General features: G+C 74.1%; 2 protein-coding genes across 6 annotated transcripts in view; one reads left to right on the plus strand and one right to left on the minus strand.

The window, feature by feature from the left end:
• The window catches only part of Baiap2 (BAR/IMD domain containing adaptor protein 2), a 69,663-nt gene extending 60,468 nt beyond the window's left edge, over positions 1-9,195 (plus strand). The window contains exons 14-15 of one of the 5 annotated variants that reach the window (XM_048366954.1): positions 3,498-3,588; positions 9,180-9,195. In XM_048366954.1, the coding sequence (XP_048222911.1) occupies positions 3,498-3,567 (70 nt within the window). In that variant the 3' untranslated portion in view covers positions 3,568-3,588; positions 9,180-9,195. Of the gene's footprint in view, positions 1-3,497; positions 3,644-9,179 lie in introns of those variants that run through there. The other 4 variants (XM_048366953.1, XM_048366958.1, XM_048366956.1 and 1 more) reach the window with 4 other exon arrangements.
• Aatk (apoptosis associated tyrosine kinase) lies at positions 5,522-19,682 on the minus strand. Its single transcript, XM_048366963.1, has 13 exons — positions 19,546-19,682; positions 16,428-16,575; positions 12,687-12,766; positions 12,300-12,418; positions 12,131-12,218; positions 11,221-11,354; positions 10,176-10,260; positions 9,961-10,082; positions 9,562-9,711; positions 6,853-9,214; positions 6,479-6,608; positions 6,164-6,358; positions 5,522-5,831 (listed from the first exon to the last, which is right to left on the minus strand). Exons 1-13 carry the CDS (start codon positions 19,588-19,590, stop codon positions 5,791-5,793), a joined length of 3,699 nt encoding a protein of 1,232 aa, XP_048222920.1. The 5' UTR covers positions 19,591-19,682; the 3' UTR covers positions 5,522-5,790.

Raw genomic sequence — 19,682 nt, forward strand, 5'->3', positions numbered from 1 at the left:
CATCTGATCTGATCTTGGGGTCCTCTCCCCACATGGTCCCCGGCGGCCTCACCAGCACCCCCAGGACCCCTGCTGGTGACAGCCCCTCCCCCTCGGCTCTGGGAAAATGAACAAGGCGCACAGCCGGGCCAGACACCGGCGGCTCCCACCGTAACCCTTGCTTCTCGGGATGCCGGCATCCAGAGTCGGGGTTTAACACCCGTCGAGCCCAAACAGGCTGAGAGTCCCCATCTCCCGAAACAACAGCCAAGCCAGAACACAGGCCTGAGCCCCGAGTGGGCCAGCCGGGCGAGCAAGAAAGCCCTGAGCGCAAGTTGGGGGGCCGAGACGGCTGGGAACAAGGGGGGCCTGTGCCGCCGCTGGGCAGAGCTAGGCCCCGCCCTGTGGCAAGGGCTTCCCTCTGCTACCCCGTGGGGAGGGCAGCAGTCACTGTCACCTGTCTGATGGCCATATTTAGGTATACCAGTCTGTGGGTAGCCAGAACATTCAGGCAAGTTCTGAACCCCTGCTCCTTTTATTGAAGACCTGTAGCATTCTAGAAAGTTCTGTGGCAAAGGGGACAGGGTAGGATGGCAGTGCCCCTGGCTGATGCAAAGTCCACTTCCCCATCCTTGCCACCTGCTGAGAGGCCTGCGCGTCCTCCCCCCAGTGCCAGGCCCCCTCCCTGCCTGGGTCCCCCCCCCCCCCCCCGCCAAGTGGGCTGGGACCGTGCGGGCCTTGGCTAGGGCCTCCGGGAAGATGAAAGGCAGTTCAGCTGGTACAGACTGAGGGGGGCCTGGGGGTGGGTGGCATTGGGGGGGGGGCCAGGCTACCTGGCCACTCGCCTGGTGGGGGTCGAAAGCCAACTGCCGCCCCCTCAGGTGGTGGTGGCTAAGCGTCCGGCCTCCGGCTCCCTCCTGGCCGGCCAAAGCCAAGCCCACCCGACTTGATTCTGGGACTGTGATTGCTTCAGAACATGGAGACTCATTTCGGGCCAGCCGCGGCAGCTCCCACCTGTAATCCCAGTCACGTGGGAGGCCGAGGGGGAGGTGTGCAGCGGAGCAGAACCCCCAGTTTGGGTGTGGTGGCGTACGCCCGTCCTGGCTATACAGGCGTCCCCAGGAAGGGACCGCGGTCCGGGGCTAAAACACAAGTTCCTATCCGAGAGCTAAAGCAGGGAGGCTGGGGGTATGGCTGCAGTGATTGCAGCACCCACCTGGCAAGAACAGGACCCGAGTTCAAACCCCAGTCCTTCCGTAACCTAGGAGGAGCCAGGAGTCTGCAGCATTGCCGCGGCTCGGCCCTCCAAGCTCCAGACTGATGGGATGGGGCTGAGTCCCAGAACCCCTCCGCTACCCCCATCCCAGAACCCCTCTGCTGCCCCCATCCCAGAACCCCTCCGCTACCCCCATCCCAGAACCCCTCCGCTGCCCCCATCCCAGAACCCCTCCGCTGCCCCCCGCCCCAGAACCCCTCCGCTACCCCCATCCCAGAACCCCTCCGCTGCCCCCATCCCAGAACCCCTCCGCTACCCCCATCCCAGAACCCCTCCGCTGCCCCCATCCCAGAACCCCTCCGCTGCCCCCATCCCAGAACCCCTCCGCTGCCCCCATCCCAGAACCCCTCCGCTGCCCCCATCCCAGAACCCCTCCGCTACCCCCATCCCAGAACCCCTCCGCTGCCCCCATCCCAGAACCCCTCCGCTGCCCCCATCCCAGAACCCCTCCGCTACCCCCATCCCAGAACCCCTCCGCTGCCCCCATCCCAGAACCCCTCCGCTACCCCCATCCCAGAACCCCTCCGCTGCCCCCATCCCAGAACCCCTCCGCTGCCCCCCGCCCCAGAACCCCTCCACTACCCCCCGCCCCAGAACCCCTCTGCTGCTCCTGCCAGAGGTGGCTCCAGGAACCACTGGAACTCGTTCTGTAAAGTCTGCGGCGCCGTTAGGTTCTGTGCGGGTTCTTTAGGGTTCTAGCCAGTGTCCCTTCAGGACGTCTGCCACATTGTGAGGGGGACCCTGCCCCCCCAAGCCGGCGTGAGCCTCCCCTGACCAGCCTGTGCCCTGGCAGTGTCTCCTGGCTGCGCCCAGGCGAGCAGGCGGCAGCCTGTGGAGGAAGCCGCAGGTTATTCCGGGGCTCCAAGGCCGGTGCATGGGCCCTCCTGACAGACCCCCCCCCCGCGCCACCCCCCCAGGGCAGGGCAGGACATGCCCAGGCTGTATCTGCTGGGACAGGGGACGGCGAGACTCTGCCGTGGCCCCGAGCTCTGCTTCGGGGCACTGTGCGGTTACACAGCCCGCTTCCCCCGGTGCCCCAGGACCCGGTGACTGTCGGCCCTTCTCTCACAGGCCTGCAGTCTGGGGGACCTCATGGTGCCTCTGGCTGTGTCGGGAGAGATGGAAGCCCCAATTTCCTCAGGGCCTCGCGGTGTCGATCGCCCTGTGTACTCCAAAGGCGGCTTGGGGGGGGGGGGCGTGCAACAAGAAAGTGCCCGTGAACTGGCCTGGGGGGAGGCCCTTCTAGGCCTCGGCCTCCCCGCTGGCTCTGGCTGGGGGGTCAGGCGGGAGCCAGCGGTGGGCGTCCTTGCTCGGGGACCCAGGCAGGACCGCGCTCCGCGCCAGTCAAGGCTCGCCAGGGCTGCTGCGCCTGGGCTGGGAACTCGGAGCCAGCGCGCGGGGCGGGCGGCCTGGCACCGCCCGGCGAGGGGCAAAGCCAGGCGGGCGCCCTAACGCCGTGTGGGGTGTCGGGGGGCCAGCACGGCCCTGTCCCTCCCCCTCCACGCCGCCGTCTTCGAGGGCCTCCCCGCGCGGTTCAGATTTTTAGCCAAGTCCTCAGCGGAGGGCAGGGCGAGGTCCCCGACGGAGCATCCGCCGCCCCAGGGCCCGCGCCCCCGCTCCGGAGGTGACCCTGCGCCAGGTAACGGCTTCCGGAGTGCAGTCCTGTGCCCGCCCGTCCCTGTGCCATGACATCTGTGCTGTCACTGTAGAGCCACCCGATGTCCGCCTGCTGCCCTGTGCTGCCCGTGGGGACGGAGGGGGGAGGGCTCCACCGGGACCGCCACCCGTGCCTCTGTTCCATTTCCTGTCGCTTGTGCACCGCCCGTGGCCGTGGGGACACACACCCGCCGGGAGGCTCAGCCCCGTGGGGAGGAGGCAGCCCCTCTGCGGACGGCCGCGGGGGCCCCCGCCTGGGGGGCGTGTGTGTGCCCCGTGTCTGTCGTGTCTGTGTCCGTGGTGTGGCTCCCGGCCCCCTGCATGCCCGGCCTGGGTGGTGGGGGGCTGGGCCCCCTGGTGAACAGGCTGGCTGTGCACGCACGAGCCACAGCCTGGGCTTGGGCTGGGTGGGGGGAGCCTTCAGCGCGGGCCTAACACCGCACCCGTCACGCGAGCGCGGGGTGCTCCCAGGTGCAAGTGGGGGTGCCCCGCCCCCCCAGGGCCTGTGGACCGAGCGGCGCCCCAGGCGTTGGGTCACGCGGGAGGCAGCGCCCGTGCACAGCCGAACCCCCCCTTCTCTCCTCAGGAACCCCTTCGCCAGCATCCAGCTGAAGCCGACAGTGACCAACGACCGGTCTGCCCCGTTCCTCAGCTGACGGCCACGCCTGCCGCGCTGAACCCGCCGCGCACCGAGCGCCCCCGCGCCCCTGGGCGCACGCAGCCCGGGCCCCGCGGAAGCCAAGGGGAAGGCGTGGGCCTGCGGGCCCCGAGGCAGGCTCGGTCAGGCTCCGTCCCGTGGGCGGCGGCCTGTGCTGGGGAGCACCGCGAGCCGGAGCACGGGGACGCGCGTGCCGGGGGAGCTGCTCTTTCCCCGACCGCTGCTTTGGGTGATGAGACAGGGTCTCTTCCTGCAGCCCAGGCTGGTATTGAACTCCGTCTCCTCCGGCTCAGCCTCCCGAGTGCTGGGATGGTCGGCCTCGGTGCGCCTGGCCCACGCGGCCTTCACCCCCCACCTGGTCAATAAATGGGTACTTGAGCGCACAGTGTGGTCTGTCGGCGGGGGGTGCGCGTGCGCGTGCGCGGAGGGCTGGGTGCTCGCTTCACGTCCCTCAGGCCCCGCCCGCTGTGCGTGAGGACGGCCGGACCGCCGGGTCTCCTGGCTCCCAGTGCCCAGCTGGCAGCCGCCCCCTGCAGAGGCGGGGCCTGTGCCCCCAGAGGCGGGGCCTGTGCCCCCAGAGGCGGGGCCTGTGCCCCCAGAGGCGGGGCCTGCGCCGTGCAGAGGCGGGCCTGCGCCCCCCAGAGGCGGGGCCTGCGTCGTGCAGAGGCGGGACCTGCGCCCCCAGAGGCGGGGCCTGCGTCGTGCAGAGGCGGGGCCTGCGCCGTGCAGAGGCGGGCCTGCGCCCCCAGAGGCGGGGCCTGCGCCCCCAGAGGCGGGGCCTGCACCACGCAGAGGCGGGCCTGCGCCCCCAGAGGCGGGGCCTGCGCCCCCAGAGGCGGGGCCTGCACCACGCAGAGGCGGGGCCCGTGCCGGGACGCAGACTTCAGAACGGGCCCCAGACTGTGTGTGCAGCACGACGCGGGGACCCGATCCGCTGTGGCCGTCCCGCTCGTGGAGAGCCCCGAGCAGAGTTCCTTCCTCCCAGACACTGCAGGGCGCTCGGGCCGCGCGGAGTCCACACGGCCAGTCTCCTGCCGCCCACTCCGCAGCTGCTACTACGCAAGGGGCAGAGGGGCCCCTGCAAGGCCGGGGGCAGGGCAGCCCCCCTAGGGAGGCTCTGGGGTCCCCTCCCTTTGCCTGCCCTAGGCAGGACCAGCTCTGGGGGTACCGAGGGGTTGGGGGACCTTCCCACCCGGGCAGTGGGCCTCGCAGGACGGGAGGAAAGGCCACTTCCCGCCTGACCGCAGGGCACTAGCTGGAGACCCAGAAAGAAAACGCCGGGATAAGGGCTGTTGTTTTCTTAGCTTGATTTCTCTTAAAAAACAAAAAAGGAACAAGAAAATCATTGCACCAGCATCCTAAACCTCAAACCAATAAGAAAACCAAAAACACCAGAAACAAGGCCCCACCCCCAGCGACAATAAACTTTACATGTCTTTGGCAACAATAACTTAGACTCAGTCAACCCATTTCCATTTGCTCCGGCGAGTTACAAAAATAGTCACTGTGCTTCCCCCGAGGGCCCCCCCCTCTCCAAGCCCTCCCAGCAGGCAGGAGCCCCACACTGTGGGGGTCACCCCCACCCTCCTTGGCCACCAGGGCACAGGGCCAGGTACTGCCCCAACAAGGGCGCATCTAGAATAGCCCCCACTGGGCTGGGGCTGCCGCGGGGGGGGGGGAGGGCGGCCCTGGCAGGGGGGCTTCCGTGGGGGAGGGAAGGGGACAGGACCAGAGACTCTGGAGCCCAGGAGCCTGCCCTTGGCACTAAGCCCAGACCCAGGCAGCAGGGGTGAGGGGACTGGGAAGGGACTTGCAGGCCCGACGCCATACCTCACCTGGTCGAGGAGCCTGTGGACTCGGGGCCGGAACCCACCAGGCGGGGCCTGAGGCCGACCGGTCCCAAGAGCAGCTGCCATGGCAGAGGGGCAGCTGCAAGTGGGGGGCCGCCCACGGGCGGGAGACCTATGGAGACACCCAGGGGCCCTCGGGCCTCATCGGGCTGGCACACAGCTCCAGTGTCCCGGTCACCTCCTGTCCCGGGGCAGCCAGTGCCGCAGACTGGCCTTTGGTCCACCTGCTTCTCCAGGATGGCGCTGGGACCTGCTGCCACCACTGGGCCTGTGGCCCCCACTCATCCCCGGTCCCCGTCCTGGTTGCTGCCTAGACAGGGTAGCAGGGGCTCCCGGGACGCCAGCTTCCGCCGGGTGGCGCCCCCTCCGTCTTAGGCCTCCATGCAGCCGCCCCCAGGAACTGTGACGGGGCCTGCGGAGGGAGGAGGGAGGAGGGAGGCCAGGTGTAGGTGTGCGTGGAGGCGGAGGCCCGCGTCCAGGCAGGTGATGGATCTGCCTCCCACCCTGTCATCCTGACCCAGGCCTACCACTCGACAGGGGCAGGGCGGTGCCAGAGGCGAGCAGTGGGTGGTGCGGGCACACCCTGGAGGGCGCGGCGGCGGCCGGTTGGGGCAGTTCCCCCCCAGCCTGCCCCGGGGGTGGAGACCAGCGGTCCCCAGATCCCGAGCCCTGCCGGCCCCTGCGCCCCCCGGAACCGGCACCCTCCCAGAACGCCCCTCGCAGAGCCCCGGCTCCCCGCCTCACCTCCCGCGGGCTGGGCGTCCGAGTCGGACACGTGCGTGATGGAGAACCGGGACGCAGGCGAGGGAGACACGGTGAAGCGCGAGAGGGGCGGGGCCGGCGCGGGGGGCGGGGCCGGCGCGGGGGGCGGGGCCGGGTCCGGGGGCGGGGCCGCCTTGGGCCGCAGCAGCCGGAAGTCGTCGTCCCACTCCAGCCCACCTGCAACCCGGTCCGCGGTCACTGGCGGGCCCCGCCCCGCCCCGCCCCGCGGCGCCACGGCCCCGCCCGCTCCCGTGACGCCAAGGCGGACGCGGAGGGACGGCCCCGCCCCCTGCTCACCCTCTTCCACCGCGGAGCCGTCGGGGGTGCGGGCGGCGAGCGGCGGGCGGCCGGGCGCGCCCGCCGGGAACAGGGGGGGCGGCTCCTTGGCGCCCGCGAAGGGCTCCCCGAGCTCGCGGGTGGGGCTCTCCTGCAGAGGCCGGAGCGGCAGGTGGCTGGGGCGGCCCGGAGGCGCGGCTCGCGGCCGCCCGCCCGGCCCCCGACCCCGACCCCTCCCCCCGGGGATGCCCGCCCCACCCCACCCCACCCCCGCCCGGCCACCCCGTTCCCACCCAGGCTCCCGCCCTCCCGGCCCCCCTCCCCCCGGGTCCCCCGTCTCAGGCACCCCATCCCACCCAGGCTCCCCCCGCCCCCCCCCCGCGGCCGGCGCCTACCTGGTCGAAGAGGTAGACGGTGACGTCGTCGAAGAAGGAGACGGCCTTCTTCTTGCGCTCCAGGTCCTCGCAGAAGCTCTGGGACAGCAGGCCCGGCATCTTGAGCAGGCTGCGCAGGTTGCGCGCGCTCTGGCTCTCGGCCACCACCACGGGCACCGCGGGCGACTCCTCCTCGCTGTCCTCGCTGGGCTCCTGGACGCTGTAGCAGCGGAGCTCCTCGTCCGACTCGTCGCTGTCGTCGCTGTCCTCCTCCTCCTCCTCCGGCTGGCCCTCCGAGGCCCTCGGGCGGCCGGGGAGGGCGAGGCAGAGCGGGGCTCTGAGGGAGCTGGGGCTCTCTGTCCGCCCCAGCGGGGCCGGTCCCAGCCGGGGTCCCGGGTGCCCCAGGCGCGCAAAGCCGTCGCCATCTGCGCTCGGCGGGACGGGGGTCAGCAGGAAGAGCTTGGAGCGGCCGGGACTGGGCGCGGGCCGCACCTCGACGGGGGTTGGGGCCCCAGGAGGCGCTGACCTGCGGCCGCGGGGCGACGGCGGCTCCTCGGGGCCCGGGGCCGCGTCCAGCGCCCCAGGCCCAGGAGGAGCCCGGGCTGACGGCTGCGCGGGGCTCTTCAGGCCGGGCTCGCACGGGGAGACGGGGGCCCCACCGCCCTTGTCGGGGTCCAGGGGGGGCTCCGACTCGGCGTCCAGGTCCGAGAAGTAGGCAGAGTCTCGATAGGGGTTCTTCTCGCCGAGGCCGCCCAGGGAGGCGGCGAGTCTGGTCTCCGGCCCCGGGCTCCCCCCGCCGGAGGCCGGCTCCCCACACCCCCCGGGCCCGCTGGGCTCCTGGGCGTCCCTGAGCACGAACTCGGGGGACTCGTAGTTCTCGGTGTCGTAGCCGCTGTCCAGCGCACGGGGCTGCCCGGCGGCCGGGGCGTCGGCGGCTGCGGGGCTCGAGACCTCGCACCCACCGTCGCTAGCTGCGGACGGGGTGTCCGGGGAGTCCAGGGAGTCAGGGGTCCCCGCCTGCTTCGGCAGCGAGCCCAACGGGGGCGGCGCCGCGTCTGGCTTCCCGGCCTGTGGGCCATCCCCAGACACGTCGGTGAGCACGCCTGAGGTGCCCTCCGCGGCGGCTTCCTCCTCACTGGGGGGCGCGGCGGGGGCGGGGGCGGCCGGTGTGGGCGAGGCGGGCAGGGCGCGGGGAGCGCTGGCCTCCTCTGCGGGCAGCGGGGCCCCCTCGTGCGAGGGGGAAGGGACGGAAGGGAGGGGCGGCTGGGGACCCGCAGGGTCCTGAGCCTCCTGGGCCGGCGTGGGCTCCTCTCGAGGGCCGCCCCGCCCGCCCGTCCAGGGGAGCCAGGCTGCCTGGGGCCTGGGCCGAGGCTCTCCCGGGGCCTCCGGGTCCCGGGGGGGCCCTGCCTCGGGGGGGGCCGGGGGGGGCCGGGCTGGGCTGAGGGGCTCGTCCACGTAGCTGTCCGTGAAGCTGCCCGCGTAGCCGGGGTCCCAGGACTCGGGGTCGCGGCTCCCGCTGTTGTTGTTGGCCGACGTGTTGGAGCTCCAGTGTCCGCAGTGGGCAGCCCCCCGTGACTCAGTCTCCCCCGGCTCCTCCTCGTCCTGGGAGGGTGGGGCCCCCGGGCTCCCCGAGGGCGAGGCGCCCAGCGGGTCCTCGAAGGGCGGGCAGAAGGCCACACCCCAGTCCGCGTCGTCGTCCTCGTCTCCGGACTCCGCCAGCATGGGGGCTCGGGGGGAGGGCGGGCGCGGGGAGCCCGGCGGGCGGCGGTGGGCGGGCAGCGCGCGGCCCAGCAGAGGCTCCGCGGCCCGCGAGGCGGCGGGGCTGCCGTCCGAGTCGTCGTCCGGGTCGGGGGGGGCGCAGCCGGCGCAGTCGGGGTCGTGGCCGGCGGCCGGGGCGGCCTCCTCCAGGCGGATGAAGTACTCGCTGCCCAGCGACGGGCTGTGGGCGCTGAGCACGGGCACCACGCCCGGCGGGGCCCCGCCGCCCGGCGCGCACAGCTCCCGCGGGCCGCCGGGCGGCGAGGGCGGCGAGGGCGGCGAGAGCCCCTCCCCGCGGCCGGCCTCCCACTTGTACTCGAAGTTGAGGCCCCGGCTGGTCTCGGTCACCGTCAGCACGTCGTCCCCGTCCGCGTGGAAGCCGTCGCCGGCGAACTGCTCCAGCAGCGGGAAGGACGAGGCGCCGGGGAGCTCGGCCGCGCCCGGGGCGGGGCCGGGGGGGCCGGGGGCGGGGCCGCCGCCCGGCCGCAGCGACAGCCAGCGCTGCTCGAACTCCTCCTCCGCCTCCGTGGCGCCCTTGGCGCACAGGTAGGACAGCAGGAGGTGCACCTCCTCCGCCGTGGGCCGCTGCTCCGGCTGCAGCCAGCAGAACTGCATCACCTCGTACCTGCGGGGAGGCCCACGGTGGGGGGGGGGCCACGGTGGAGGGGGGCCCACGGTGGAAGAGGGCCCACGGTGGCCCGGCTACACCCAGAGGCAAGATGGCCAGGACCTTCCCCAGGGAAAGCGACCAGCCTTGGACTCCGAGCCAAGCAGGGAGGGCAGGGACTCTCCCGGGGAGGGGGGCTGGAGGGGGCGGAGTGGTGGTGTGGGGGGGGTCTTTCTCTTGGAGCCCCCAGCTGCGAACAGGTGGGGCCCAGGGCGAGGCAGGGCCGGCCTGGTGGGGGGCACAGGCCGGCGCACGCGCCCACAGGGCAGCCGTCCCGCCCCGGCCCGGGGTGGCGCGGTGCTCACCAGCGGTCACACAGCGCCAGGGGCAGCTGGGGCTTGGGCAGCTTGAGCTGCTGCTCGCGGACGGCGTAAGCCAGCACCTGCCGGTCCGAGTGGTGCGGATAGGGCTGCGCCCCCAGCTCGAACAGCTCCCAGAGGGTCACGCCCAGGGACCTGCGGGGACAGCGGCCCTGAGCACAGCCGGGCACGGCCGCCCCGGGCCCCGCAGACCCCGAGAGGCAGCTCCAATCCGTGCCAGCTTCTCCACCAGCCAGGCCCCAAGCCCAGGGGCCCCGAGCGCCCAGCCGGCAAGCGAGCCTGGCCGCGAGCCTCGGAGGCCGCGGGACCGGGAGCGGGCGCGGAGGCTGAGGGGCGGCGGCGGCCGTCCTCGGGGGCGGGGGGGGGGGGGCCTGCAGCACTCACCACACGTTGCTGGTCTTGGTCTGGTCCACCACCAGCAGGTTGCCGTGCACCTCGTCCACCAGCTCGGGCGCGATCCAGCGCAGCGGCACCCAGAGCTGGTCCGCGGTCACGAAGTAGTCCTCCTGCGGGCGCAGGGGCCGGCTGAGCACCGCCCCGCCCGGGGGGGGGGGGGGGGTCGGGGGAACCTGGCGCGGCGCCGCCCGGGCCCCACTTACCCTGTATTTACAGTGGGACAGGCCGTAGTCGCCGATCTTCACCGTCATGTCGGCCGCCAGCAGGCAGCTCCGCAGGGCCAGGTCACTGCGAGGGGGGGTGGGGGGGTGAGCTGGGGGCGCCGGCCCTCCGACGCCTTCGCCCACCACCCGATGGCTTGTCGCCCAGGGTATCCTGGGTGCAGGTGGGCCCAGGGCCCCGCAAAGGCCCTGCCCAGCCGGCCCAGGCCGCACGCCCCTCCCGCCCTCCCGGGGCAGCTCTCCGTCTGCTGACCTGCCCGGGAGGAGCTCCAGGCCAGCAGCTCGTGTCCTGCCAGTCTGTGCGGCCTCCCCTCCACCCTCACGACCCCCGCGCCCTGGGAGGCAGGAACTGGGGGGTGGGGTGGGGACTGAGCCGTGTCCTGTGTCCCAGGGCCTGGCCGGCCCTGCCACCCAGAGCTGGAGCCGAGGCCCCGAGAGCAGGGTGGACGTGCCGGTCAGCCCGGACCCCTGCGGCGCGGCGTTGGCATGCGTGCACGCTGGCGGGCCTGGGGGCCAGGGCGGGGGGGGGGTGCGGGTCGGGTCTGTACCCCGGGAGGTCCGTGGCCGGGCGCCGGGGCGCGCGGTGGGGCCCGGGCGGGGCGCTGGCGCGGGGCGGCGGGTCGGGAGGCTGGCAGCGGCCCTCCTCAACAAAATCACTGATGCTGGAGTCGCTGAGTCATCACTCAGCACCAGGATATTGTTGGCGAGGACGGCCCGAGCGACGTCCAGGCAGGCAGCCCGCTGGTCCTCGCCACTTCTTCTACCCGTCCCCCCCACCCCCGGGTCCCAGGAGGCTGGCTGGCCTGGCCAGAGCCGCGCACCCCCCTCCGCAGACACTCCGGGGCGGGGCGGGGGCCCTGGGGACGGCACGCAGGTCTTCATTCCGCCCTCTACGTCGGGTTTCAACCCCCCACCTTCTCCCTGCTCCCCAAACACACGTGACGGAACTCGCGAAGCCCTCGCAGGATGAGCGTGGAGGGCTGGGGGAGTGGGGGGACCGCGGGGCGCGGGGGGCGCGGGGCCTCACCTGTGCACGTAGCTGTGGCGGTGCAGGTGCAGGACGCCGGAGGCCACCTCGCACGCCATGCGCTGTAAGGTCAGGGGGTCGGGCGCCATGGACTCCGTCCCCCGGCAGCTCCGCAGGTAGCCCTTGAGGTCCCCCTGCCGAGAGGGAGGAAGCGCGCGTGGGCGCCCGCCGGCTGGGGGCCCCCTGCCCTGCCCTGGAGGTCCCCGCTGCCCAGCCCGCCCCTGGCGCCGCTGGGCCGGCCGGCCGGCGGCCGGCGGGGCGGGGCCTCCCCAGCGGGGGACGGGGCGGAGCCTCCCAGCACGCGGCGGGGCGGGGCCTCCCCAGCGGAGGGCGGGGCCTCCCAGCGGGCGGCGGGGTGGGGCCTTCCAGCGGGGGGCGGGGCGGAGCCTCCTAGCGGGCAGCAGGGCGGGGCCTCCCAGCGGGGGGCGGGGCCTCCCAGCGGGCGGCGGCAGGGCGGGGCCTCCCAGCGGGGGGTCGGGGCGGGGCCTCCCAGCACGCGGCGGGGCGGGGCCTCTCAGCGGGGGGCGGGGCCTCCCAGCGGGGGGCGGCAGGGCAGGGCCTCCCAGCGGGCGGCGGGGCGGGGCCTCCCAGCGGGCGGCGGGGCGGGGCCTCCCAGCGGGCGGCGGCAGGGCGGGGCCTCCCAGCGGGGGGTCGGGGCGGGGCCTCCCAGCACGCGGCGGGGCGGGGCCTCCCAGCGGGGGGCGGGGCCTCCCAGCGGGCGGCGGCAGGGCGGGGCCTCCCAGCGGGGGGTCGGGGCGGGGCCTCCCAGCACGCGGCGGGGCGGGGCCTCTCAGCGGGGGGCGGGGCCTCCCAGCGGGGGGCGGCAGGGCAGGGCCTCCCAGCGGGCGGCGGGGCGGGGCCTCCCAGCGGGCGGCGGGGCGGGGCCTCCCCGGGCGCGGGCGCCACTCACCAGCGGGCAGAACTCCATGACCAGGAGGTAGGGCGTCACCTCCACGCACTGGGCCAGGCACTCGAGCAGGTGGCTGTGCTGCAGAGCCCTGCAAGGCCGCGGGCGGGCGTCACCGGGGCACGCGGCCCCCGCGGGCCCGCCGGCCCCGCCCGCCCCGGCCGCCCCCCACCTGTAGGGCTGGGCCTCCTCCAGGAACTGCATCTGCTCCTGCACGCTGGCGCTGGCCTTCAGCTCCTTCACCACCACCTGGGAGCCGCGGACGCCCGAGTGCACCTCCCCCAGGAACACCTGTGGGGGCCGGCGTCACCTCTGCCGGGGCCCTCGCACCCCCAGCTCAGGGACCCCCCCCCCCGCTGGAAAGGCACCTCCCCCTCCCCCCCAAGCCCTCGCTGCCCTGGCTTTCCCTGGTTGTCCCCGGGAGGAAAGAAGGGCGCAGACCCCCCCCCGCCCCCCGTGGGTCAGGGAAAGCCCGGCCCGCGGGGCTCTTCCCTCCTGGGCTGCTCTGCTCGGGAAGAAGCCGGCGGCCCCTGCCGGCCCTGCCCCCGGGCCCGCTCACCTTCCCGAACCAGCCGTGGCCGATCTCCTTCAGGTACAGCAGGCTGTGCCGGCCCAGGTCCGAGGACTTGAGGAGCTGCACTGTAACGGGCGGCGTCTCAGCACCCTTCCCGACCCTCGAGGCCCCCCTGGGGAGCCACCCCAGGTCTCCCCGCTTCAGCCAGGGAGGGGGGCCAGAGCTCAGAGGCTGAAGCCCTGACTAGGAACTCCCCAGGGGGCCGGGGCCCCTCGGGGACAGCCGCCGCTCCACACACCCCCAGGGGGGCCGGGGCCCCTCGGGGACAGCCGCTGTCCCCCCCCCCCCCGGCATCTCGGCCCCGGGGAAGGGGCGCCTGAGGCAGCAGAGCACGGAGCTGGCCCCGCGGCCCGGGCAGCACCAGGCAGACTGGCGGGGGCAGGAGGCTGGGGCAGGGCCTGGGGAGGGCTCGGGCCGCCCCCCACCCCCGCCCCAGGCACACCAAAGGGTCCTTTGTTGGGGGCCGCTTGGCACAGCCCTGCACGGTCCACACTGGGCCCATTCTCCCGCTCGCCAGGCTGGGTGAGGTCAGTGGGAGGAAGGTCACCATGGGCGGGCCGGGGGGGGGGCCGCTGCCGCTGAACCCCCATGCCCGGCCAGATTCCCCGAATTCTGCTCCCACGCCAACTGCCCAGATGCAGAGGTGAGCAGGGCCGAGCCTGCCTGCCGGGCAACCCCGGAAACCCGGGACTGACCGGAGCCCAGGCGGCACCGCCCGCGGGCCGGGCCGGAGTCACAGCGCTCCCGGGCGCCTGCCCTGCGCCCCCCCCCCACACCGGCTGTCCTCGGGGGGCCTCTGGAGGCCCTGCCCGGCGCCCCCCACACACCGACTGTCCTCGGGGGGTGGGGTCCCTGCCCGTGGTCCCAGGGCAGCCATGGAGGCAGGACTTGGTCTGCAATGCAGGCACGGGGGTGCCGACCCAGCCATCCTCAGCCTTCTATCTGGACCCCAAGATCACCCGAATCTCCTCCGGGACGCAGCGCGCTCCCAAGGAAGCGGAGACGGGGGGGGGGGGGGAACGCAGCTCTGCCGACCTGCCCGGCCCCCGCGTCCCAAGGCTGGAGGCTCAAGCACAACCCTGGCCCTGGGCCCGGGAAGCAGAGGGGGTAGAACCCCAAGGCTTGGCGACCGCACCGCACGGGGAAGGCCGGGGCCCTGTGCGCCGGAGCCCGCCTGCTCCCCCCCACACGGTGCGGGGCGGCGGCAGGCCTTGGGGCCCGAGGACCAAAGCTGCCGCACGCTGGCTGCGGTGTGAGCCCGGGCCGGGCCGCAGCGGGGCTCCCCCGGGCCCGCCAGGGGGGCCAGGCCCACGTGAGGTGGCCGTGGGGGGGGCTTGCTGCCGTCACCCCGAGGGCCCTGGGCCACCCGAGCGCCACAGGGCCACAGGGCTCTGGCCTGCTCCCTTCCCCAGTGGAACTCCGGGAGGGGGACAGCCAGGGGCAGCGCTGGCCGCGGGCGCTGGGGACTGAGCATCACAGAGGCGGCCTGGGCTTAGGGACCGCCCAACTCAACTCGCCCAGGGAGGACGTGGGGTCCTCAGCCTCAGCCACTCGCTCGTCAGCCCTGGAGGCTGAGGACCACGGCCGCCGCGGTGGCCGTCTGTGGGGACACGCAGTGTGCAGTGACCACGGCTGCCGCGGTGACTGTCTGTGGGGACACGCAGTGTGCAGTGACCACGGCCGCCGTGGTGACTGTCTGTGGGGACACGCAGTGTGCAGTGACCACGGCTGCCAATGTGACTGTCTGGGGACAGGCAGTGTGCAGTGACCACGGCTGCCGCGGTGACCGTCTGTGGGGACACGCAGTGTGCAGTGACCACGGCTGCCGCGGTGACCGTCTGTGGGGAGACGCAGTGTGCAGTGACCACGGCTGCCGCGGTAACCATCTGTGGGGACACGCAGTGACCACGGCTGCCGCGGTGACCGTCTGTGGGGACACGCAGTGTGCAGTGACCACGGCTGCCGCGGTGGCCGTCTGTGGGGACACGCAGTGTGCAGTGACCAAAGCTGCCAATGTGACCGTCTGTGGGGACACGCAGTGTGCAGTGACCACGGCTGCCGCAGTGACCGTCTGTGGGGACACGCAGTGTGCAGTGACCATAGCTGCCCACAGTGACCGTCTGTGGGGACACGCAGTGTGCAGTGACCACGGCTGCCCACAGTGACTGTCTGTGGGGACACGCAGTGTGCAGTGACCACGGCTGCCAATGTGACCGTCTGTGGGGACACGCAGTGTGCAGTGACCACGGCTGCCCACAGTGACCGTCTGTGGGGACACGCAGTGTGCAGTGACCACAGCTGCCAATGTGACCGTCTGTGGGGACACGCAGTGTGCAGTGACCACGGCTGCCGCGGTGACCGTCTGTGGGGACACGCAGTGTGCAGTGACCACGGCTGCCGCGGTGACCGTCTGTGGGGACACGCAGTGTGCAGTGACCACGGCTGCCGCGGTGGCCGTCTGTGGGGACACGCAGTGTGCAGTGACCACGGCCGCCGCGGTGGCCGTCTGTGGGGACACGCAGTGTGCAGTGACCACGGCCGCCGCGGTGGCCGTCTGTGGGGACACGCAGTGTGCAGTGACCACGGCTGCCGCGGTGGCCGTCTGTGGGGACACGCAGTGTGCAGTGACCACGGCTGCCGCGGTGGCCGTCTGTGGGGACACGCAGTGTGCAGTGACCACAGCTGCCAATGTGACCGTCTGTGGGGACACGCAGTGTGCAGTGACCACGGCTGCCGCAGTGACCGTCTGTGGGGACACGCAGTGTGCAGTGACCATAGCTGCCCACAGTGACCGTCTGTGGGGACACGCAGTGTGCAGTGACCACGGCTGCCCACAGTGACTGTCTGTGGGGACACGCAGTGTGCAGTGACCACGGCTGCCAATGTGACCGTCTGTGGGGACACGCAGTGTGCAGTGACCACGGCTGCCCACAGTGACCGTCTGTGGGGACACGCAGTGTGCAGTGACCACAGCTGCCAATGTGACCGTCTGTGGGGACACGCAGTGTGCAGTGACCACGGCTGCCGCGGTGACCGTCTGTGGGGACACGCAGTGTGCAGTGACCACGGCTGCCGCGGTGACCGTCTGTGGGGACACGCAGTGTGCAGTGACCACGGCTGCCGCGGTGGCCGTCTGTGGGGACACGCAGTGTGCAGTGACCACGGCCGCCGTGGTGACCATCTGTGGGGACACGCAGTGTGCAGTGACCACGGCTGCCGCGGTGGCCGTCTGTGGGGACACGCAGTGTGCAGTGACCACAGCTGCCAATGTGACCGTCTGTGGGGACACGCAGTGTGCAGTGACCACGGCTGCCGCGGTGGCCGTCTGTGGGGACACCCAGCGCGCAGCCTCCAGCCAGGGCCGCCTGGGCGGGATTCAGCCCACCCCCGAAGCCCCTGGCCCCATCCACAATGCGAGCCCACAGCCCGCGTGCAGGTGCGTGGCCAGCCCTGCGTGGCAGGCCCGGTGGAGCCCACAGCCCAGGACGGGGAGGGGGAGGGGAGGGGGAGGGGAGGGGAGGGGGAGGGGAGGGCCACAGGAGTCCCGGTGAGAGCGTCCCAGAGGCGGCAGGGACGGGCGGGCAGGGCCAGGGCCAGAGCACCGGGCGCTCCCCCATTGCTGCCCTCTGAACCGGGCCCAGGGGGCCCCCCCCGACTCAGGCCAGCCCGGGACCCGTGTCCCTGTGTGTCCGCCCCCCCCGCCCCCCGCCCGCCCTCGCCCCTCACCTGAGCGGCCCGGCTGCTTGGCCATGGGCAGGGAGACCTCGGTGAGCGGCAGGACGTACACGTCGGGCCCGTTCTGCGCCGCGGTGGCCGGGGAGCCCGGGGCGGAGAGGTCGGCCGCATACTCCTCCCCCTCGGCATCCTCAAATTCCTGGGGGGGCACACGCCGTGAGCTGGGGGACCCCGCTTCCGAGCCCCTGCAGCGGCCTTCCAACGGAGGGCAGGGCCCTGCCGCAGACGCTTCTAGCCCCTTCCGCGGGGGCCCGCGCGCCCCTGTGGCCCCCCCACACCGGGCTGGCGCCGCAGCCCTGGACCCTCCTCGGGGGCCTCCTCGGGGGGCGCCTGCACTTCCCAACCCCCCCCCACGGGGTCCCCGCCCCAGGCTGCTGCTCTGAGGCTGCAGGATCTGTGGGAGTCCCTCCCTCCCTCCCTCCCCGCCCCTCCCCCACCCCGCGCCCACCCCCTCCCCCCTCCCACAGCGCCTCTCCACGCAGCGTCTGCACAAGTCCCACCGTGGTCTAAAGCAAGGGCAAGCGAGGCAGAGAGTGATGGCCCACCGCGAGGCCGCTCCGCCCAGGCGGGGAAACTGAGGCACTGGGGGCCGGCACCTGGCGCCCACTCCAGCCCGGGCCTCCCTTGGGTCCCGCCCTTTGTCGGGGTCTCCCGGTCCTCTCTGCACACGGGGCTGGGGGCGCTGGCGGGATTCCTGGGTCCAGTCCCGACTGCACCAGGGCTGAGCTGCCCCCAGGCAGCACTGTGGGTGCTTCTGGCACAGCCCCCCACTCAGCCCTCGGACCCTGACGGCTGCCTGCCACCCCCCCCCCCGCTCCGGGGCTCTGCAGAGGCCCCCACCCCCCGCGAGGCCACCCCGGTTCCCGCGGTTACCTGCGCTGTGGGCCAGAGGGGCCCCGGGGTCCCGCCAGCCAAGCGGGCCAGCAGGTAGCACAGGGTGAGCATCGGCCTGGCCTGCCCACGGGGCTCCCCACGGGCTCCCCACGGGCTCCCCACGGGGCTCCCGGCCTGCAGGCAGGAGGCCGGGGACCCTCCCACCGAGGCACTGGTGCTGGAATGTTCCGGGCACCAGGTTCCCACGGAGGCGAGGAGGGCAGGGGCAGGGGGGGCCGCGGCCCTGTGTGGGGGCCTTGTTCTCGGCGGGGGGGGGGGGGGCTGCCCCACCATGGCTGCGCTCCCGCCCCTCCCCCGCGCCGCGGCCTCGGGGCTCTGCTCCCAGGGTCCCCCCAGGGCTGGGGGGGGGCAGCTGCCAGTGGCTGTGGGCGGTGTCCCCGGGTGGGGGCGCCGGGCAGAACCACGCCCCACAGCCGCGGCCCCGCCAGTCTGCGCCCGGCTCCCCGGGCTGACGCGCCCGCCTCGGAGGGTTCTAGAAGAGTCCGCGAGCCGGCAGCTCCCGGCTTGGGGCAGGCGAGGGCAACGCCCCTGCTGCTTACCCGCCTGTGGCTGTGGGGGCTCCCGGCCCCTCGGCGGCTCACGGGTGGGGGTACGGGCCACTCCGTCGGGGGGTGCCACGGAAACAGCTGGGGCGCCGCACCCAGCCACGGAGGCTCCACCCCCCCCCAAGGCCGAATCCGGGCTCCGCGGGGCGGGGCGGGCGGGCGGGGCGGGGCGGGGCTGCCCGTGGGCGCACCATGGCCGCAATGTGCTGACCAGCAGGCCCAGGCCCACGCGCGGCCTCCGCGAGGGGCTCCACGCTGCGCCCCTCCCCCTCGCCCCGCGGCCGACGGGACGTGCAGCGGCTCACGGGTGGGGGGCGCCCCGGGGGAGGCCGCGTGACGTCGTCCCGGAAGGGGGTCTGTCTCAAGCTCAGCCTCGCAAGGACGCCGCGGGGCCACAGGGCCTCAGCTACAGCTGCAGAGGGCACCGGGCTGGCGGGGGGCACCGGGCTGGCGGGGGGCACCGGGCTGGCGGGGGGCACCGGGCTGGCGGGGGGCACCGGGCTGACAGAGGGCACCGGGCTGGCGGGGGGCACCGGGCTGGCGGGGGGCACCGGGCTGACAGAGGGCACCGGGCTGGCGGGGGGCACCGGGCTGGCAGAGGGACACCGGGCTGACAGAGGGCACCGGGCTGGCAGGGGGCACCGGGCAGGGCAGAGGGCACCGGGATGACAGAGGGCACCGGGCTGGCAGGGGGCACCAGGCGGGGCAGAGGGCACCGGGCTGGCGGGGGGCACCGGGCTGGCAGAGGGCACCGGGCTGGCAGGGGGCACCAGGCGGGGCAGAGGGCACCGGGCTGGCAGAGGGCACCGGGCTGGCAGAGGGCACCGGGCTGGCAGAGGGCACCGGGCTGGCGGGGGGCACCGGGCTGGCAGGGGGCACCGGGCTGGCAGGGGGCACCGGGCTGGCAGGGGGCACCAGGCGGGGCAGAGGGCACCGGGCTGGCAGGGGGCACCGGGCTGGCAGGGGGCACCGGGCGGGGCAGAGGGCACCGGGCTGGCAGGGGGCACCGGGCTGGCAGGGGGCACCGGGCGGGGCAGAGGGCACCGGGCTGGCAGGGGGCACCGGGCTGGCAGGGGGCACCGGGCTGGCAGGGGGCACCGGGCTGGCAGGGGGCACCAGGCGGGGCAGAGGGCACCGGGCTGGCGGGGGGCACCGGGCTGGCAGAGGGCACCGGGCTGGCAGGGGGCACCAGGCGGGGCAGAGGGCACCGGGCTGGCAGAGGGCACCGGGCTGGCAGAGGGCACCGGGCTGGCAGAGGGCACCGGGCTGGCGGGGGGCACCGGGCTGGCAGGGGGCACTGGGCAGGGCAGAGGGCACCGGGCTGGCAGGGGGCACCGGGCTGGCAGGGGGCACCGGGCTGGCAGGGGGCACCAGGCGGGGCAGAGGGCACCGGGCGGGGCCCGCAGGCTGGGGGCCCTCTGGCTCAATGCGCGGGGGGGGTGTGCCTCGGAGGGGAGTCGGAGCCCCCCACGGCCGTCTGGAGCCCGCGATGCCTCCTCCGCCTGGCCGTCCTCAGCCTCTCGGGCTCCAGGAGAGGACGGCGTGAGCCCGTGGGCCCACCGAGGGCACCCGCTGCGGGTGGGGGGTCCCTGAGGGGCTGCAGCACCCCAGGCTGGGGGGGACGACGCTCCCCCGGGTGGGACAGCCCCAGCCCTGCCCCCCCGCCTCACCTTGAAGCCGATGCCGCCCTTCTTGCAGCAGAGGCAGGCCAGCATGAGGACGATGACCGCGAAGAGGCCCGAGAGGGACACGGCCACCACGGCCAGGGAGGACGACCAGGACAGCTCACCAAGGGGGGCGCCGTCTG

This window comes from Perognathus longimembris, chromosome 17, assembly GCF_023159225.1.
Source record: "Perognathus longimembris pacificus isolate PPM17 chromosome 17, ASM2315922v1, whole genome shotgun sequence".
NCBI classification, from domain to species: Eukaryota; Metazoa; Chordata; class Mammalia; order Rodentia; family Heteromyidae; genus Perognathus; species Perognathus longimembris.

Coding starts and splice junctions, on each gene's coding strand:
- Aatk (XM_048366963.1), bottom strand. CDS start 19,590: ATGCTGGCCTGCCTCTGCTGCAAGAAGGGCGGCATCGGCTTCAAG. Junction 12,219..12,299: donor GAGGAGGCCCAGCCCTACAG/GTGGGGGGCGGC, acceptor GCGGCCTTGCAG/GGCTCTGCAGCACAGCCACC. Junction 5,832..6,163: donor GGACGCCCAGCCCGCGGGAG/GTGAGGCGGGGA, acceptor CTCCCTCCGCAG/GCCCCGTCACAGTTCCTGGG.